This window comes from Arachis ipaensis, chromosome B5 (assembly GCF_059453495.1).
Source record: "Arachis ipaensis isolate K30076 ecotype BB chromosome B5, ASM5945349v1, whole genome shotgun sequence".
NCBI lineage: Eukaryota > Viridiplantae > Streptophyta > Magnoliopsida > Fabales > Fabaceae > Arachis > Arachis ipaensis.
Genome location: NC_142440.1, coordinates 49,223,519 through 49,226,998, shown reverse-complemented (window position 1 = coordinate 49,226,998; position 3,480 = coordinate 49,223,519). Strand labels below are relative to the sequence as shown.

The window sequence follows — 3,480 nt, the reverse complement described above, 5'->3', positions numbered from 1 at the left end:
CATTGAAACATTGCTTCCTTGGATTTTTGGTTGTGCTCCTTTGGAGAGCACTGAGCTCTTGGGGAGAGCATTGTGGCTTCTCTCTTTCCATGTGCCACTCTTTTTCTTCCTTAGGCCACACTTCTTAAGCAACGCTTTCTTATTTTCTTCTTTTTTTCACCTGCAATTAATCAAAACAACCAATCAAAGTATCACCAAATTCACAAGGTTTATAAATCATTAAAAATCAATTAAATTTAGCCTAAACCTCATGATTTAGCATCAATTAAATGGTGGTTGTTTGATTCAAAGAAGTCATGCATTTCCATTCCAAATTACTTACTTAGAATGCAAGAAAGTGTATAACACCTAATAAAAACAAAGAAAAAGGCTAGTGAAACTAGGTTAAGATGACTTGTCATCACTAGCTGCCATGATCCTCCTTATTTGGTGTGTCATGGAAGGGAAGGACCTATACCTTCCAAGGCTCATCAGGAAGTATATGTCCAAAGTTCATGTAAGAGGCACATTGGCTTTTCCTTATTTGATCACCCAGATGGCTCGTCGAGCTGAGGTGCCTTGGGAGTCAGAGGATGAGAGACCACCGATTGCCGACTGCAAGAAGGTTATTCCGCACGGTAAGCGGTTCAGACCTCTAGGCCACAGACCACCTACTACTACTTCTACTGATGCGGCCACATCCTCAGCAGCACCTTCACCACCTGCAGCACCACCTACTTCAGCAGCACCATCATCCACTTCTCAGCCAGTCTACCACCTTGTGCACCACCTTTTTGAGTGCCTTGATCAGATGGAGCACCGCAATCAGCGACGCTATGAGCAGTTGGAGCGTCACAACAAGCGACACTATGCGCATCTGAAGCTGATTGTGACTACTGGGCGTACTGACATCCCCTCCGAGCCTGACACACTCTCGAAGCACTCTGAGGAGGAGGAGGAGCAGGAGGAGGCACAAGAGGAGGACCAGCAGCAGGCACAGCACGATGAGACTCAGCCTGAGCAGCCTACAGAGCCACAGGTACCTGCATAGCCACCGCCGACAGAGCCAGCGGCACACCCTTCAGTGGGCGACGATCCTTCTCACCCAGCTTGACTGAGAGCATCAAAGACGATGCTGTGATTTAAGTGTGGGGAGGTCGCCGTCTCCGGCGGACTATATTTTGGTGAACTATTTTAGACCTTTGTTTTATTTTGCTTTATTTTGTTTTATTTTTAGTACTTGCACATTTTCATTTTATTGTACTTCTGTTTATTTTTACTTTGTTGCATTTTGCACTTTGGGCTTGTATATATCTTAGATATTTAGCTTGAATTGCACTTTTAGTTATTAGTTGTGATATGGAAAAATGTGGATTATTGAGCTTAGTTTACCCTTTTGCATATGAGAATTTGGTTTGATTGAAAACAGAGAGTAAACTAAAAACTTTTAGCTTTTCATAATCACAACATTTCATTTAGTATATATATAAAATAATAAATGTTGGTCAATTTGTTAAAATTTTCAAGAATTCATTTTTCTTAGAAAAGGAATTTAAGATTCACATTGATTTGAGTTAAAACTTTTTGAAACTTGCATGATATATATAAATACTTTGGAATATGGTTTTTGAGCTAAGAACACACTACCTGTGAGATTTTGAGCTTAATTGCATGGTTACAATATTTAACCATGATTTTTATTCTTGTGTGTTTTCTTCTCTATGATTGTAATCTTTAGTTTGTTCCATTCTATATGTCCATTATTTAGTGTATATTCATGCATATATGTGATTGAGGCCATCATTTGATATTAGCTCACTTATCCCGAATAGCCTACCATTTCATTTGCCTTTGTTTGCCACTTTGAGCCTTGTTAATCCCTATTTGTTCTTTATATTATCACATCACTAGCATTAAGCGGAAAAATAATTAATTACCTTATTTGAATCTTTGGTTAGCTTAAGATAGAGACTGTGTGTCAACTAAGTGTGGGAAATATGGGAACTATGGTTGAGGAAAAGGTGTTTTGTTTTTATTGATAAATATTGAGAATTTGGGTGCTTACTTATGTGAAATTATAAAAACCATATGCATTGATGTATTATGCTTCCGTTTATATTAAAAAAAAGAGAAGAAATAAATGAATAGGGGACAAAATTACCCCAATGTTAAGTTCAATAAAAAGATCAATAAATATGTGATGAAATGAAAATTGAGACATGAGTATGTGAAATATACAAAAGTGAGATTTTGGGTAGCTAAGCTTGACTTTAGAATTGTATAGAGTGTGTATATGTGTTAGGTGAGAACTTAGGTTAGTCAAAGATTCATATGATAGCTCACTTGGCCATACATGTATCCTCACCCTTACCTTAGCCCCATTACAACCTTGAAAAGTCCTCATGATATTTGCATTTGTACACTTGATAATTGTTGATTGGTTAGATGAAGAACAAAATTTTTGAAAGCATGATTAGAGGAGATTTTAGAGGTTTAACCCCAAACACTTGAGTGATTAAAGTGCATATACACATCCAGTGAGGGTTCAATTGCTCATTTCCATATGTCCATATTTGATCATTGCTTGTCTTGCAAGTTTGTGAACTCTTTTGATTAACTCAACTCAATTGTGAATGTACTTTGATATGATTGATTTAGTCCTTGATTGTGCATATATGATCTCTTGGGAATTTGACTCACTGTGACCACATATATGCTTATATATGTATAGATAGATAGTAATTAGAATAGCATGATGCATGTTGATAGCTCGCATCTAGATAGTTTGCATTGCATTAGTTCCACCATTCTGCCTTCACTCTTTTGGTTCTCTTGAGCTTAGCATGAGGACATGCTAATGTTTAAGTATGGGGAGATTGATATACCGCTATTTTACGGTTTATTTTGTATTGAATTGAGCGGATTTTATCCATTATTCTCACACTTATGCATATAAATTGCGTGTTTTACATTTTCCTTCCTAATTCTGTGATAAAGTTGAAAACATGTTTCCTAGGCCTTTAAATTGTCAATTTTTAATTACCCTTTATTACCATTCGATGTCGTGATTTGTGCGTTAAGTGTTTTCAGGATTTATAGGGAAGAAATGGCTTAGAGGACGGAAAGGAAGCATGCAAAACTGGAAGGAACACAAGAAAATGATGTTTTGAGAAGCTGGCAGTGACGCGTATGCGTAGGGCGACGCGTACGCGTGACTGGCACAGAAGACGAGTGACGCGTACACGTGACTGACGCGTACACGTGACAAGGATTTTTACCAAGCGACGCGTACGCGTGGACGACGCATACGCGTGACAAAGCGTCACGTGCTGCAATCTACAGAAAGCGCTGGGGGCGATTTCTGGGCTCCTTTTGGCCCAGTTCCAAGCCCGAAAACACAGAATAGAGACTGTAGAGTGGGGAAAACAAAGAGACAACTTTCATTCACATAATTTTAGGTTTCAGATGTAGTTTTCTAGAGAGAGAGAGAGGCTCTCTCCT

At 38.5% G+C, this 3,480-nt stretch overlaps 1 protein-coding gene across 1 annotated transcript; it reads left to right on the top strand.

Annotated features, from left to right (window-relative positions):
• The first annotated feature begins 436 nt into the window (after positions 1–436).
• On the top strand, positions 437–1,030 carry LOC148564121 (uncharacterized). The gene has a single exon (XM_088486454.1). It carries the CDS (start codon positions 437–439, stop codon positions 1,028–1,030), a length of 594 nt encoding a protein of 197 aa, XP_088342580.1.
• Positions 1,031–3,480: the final 2,450 nt, after the last annotated feature.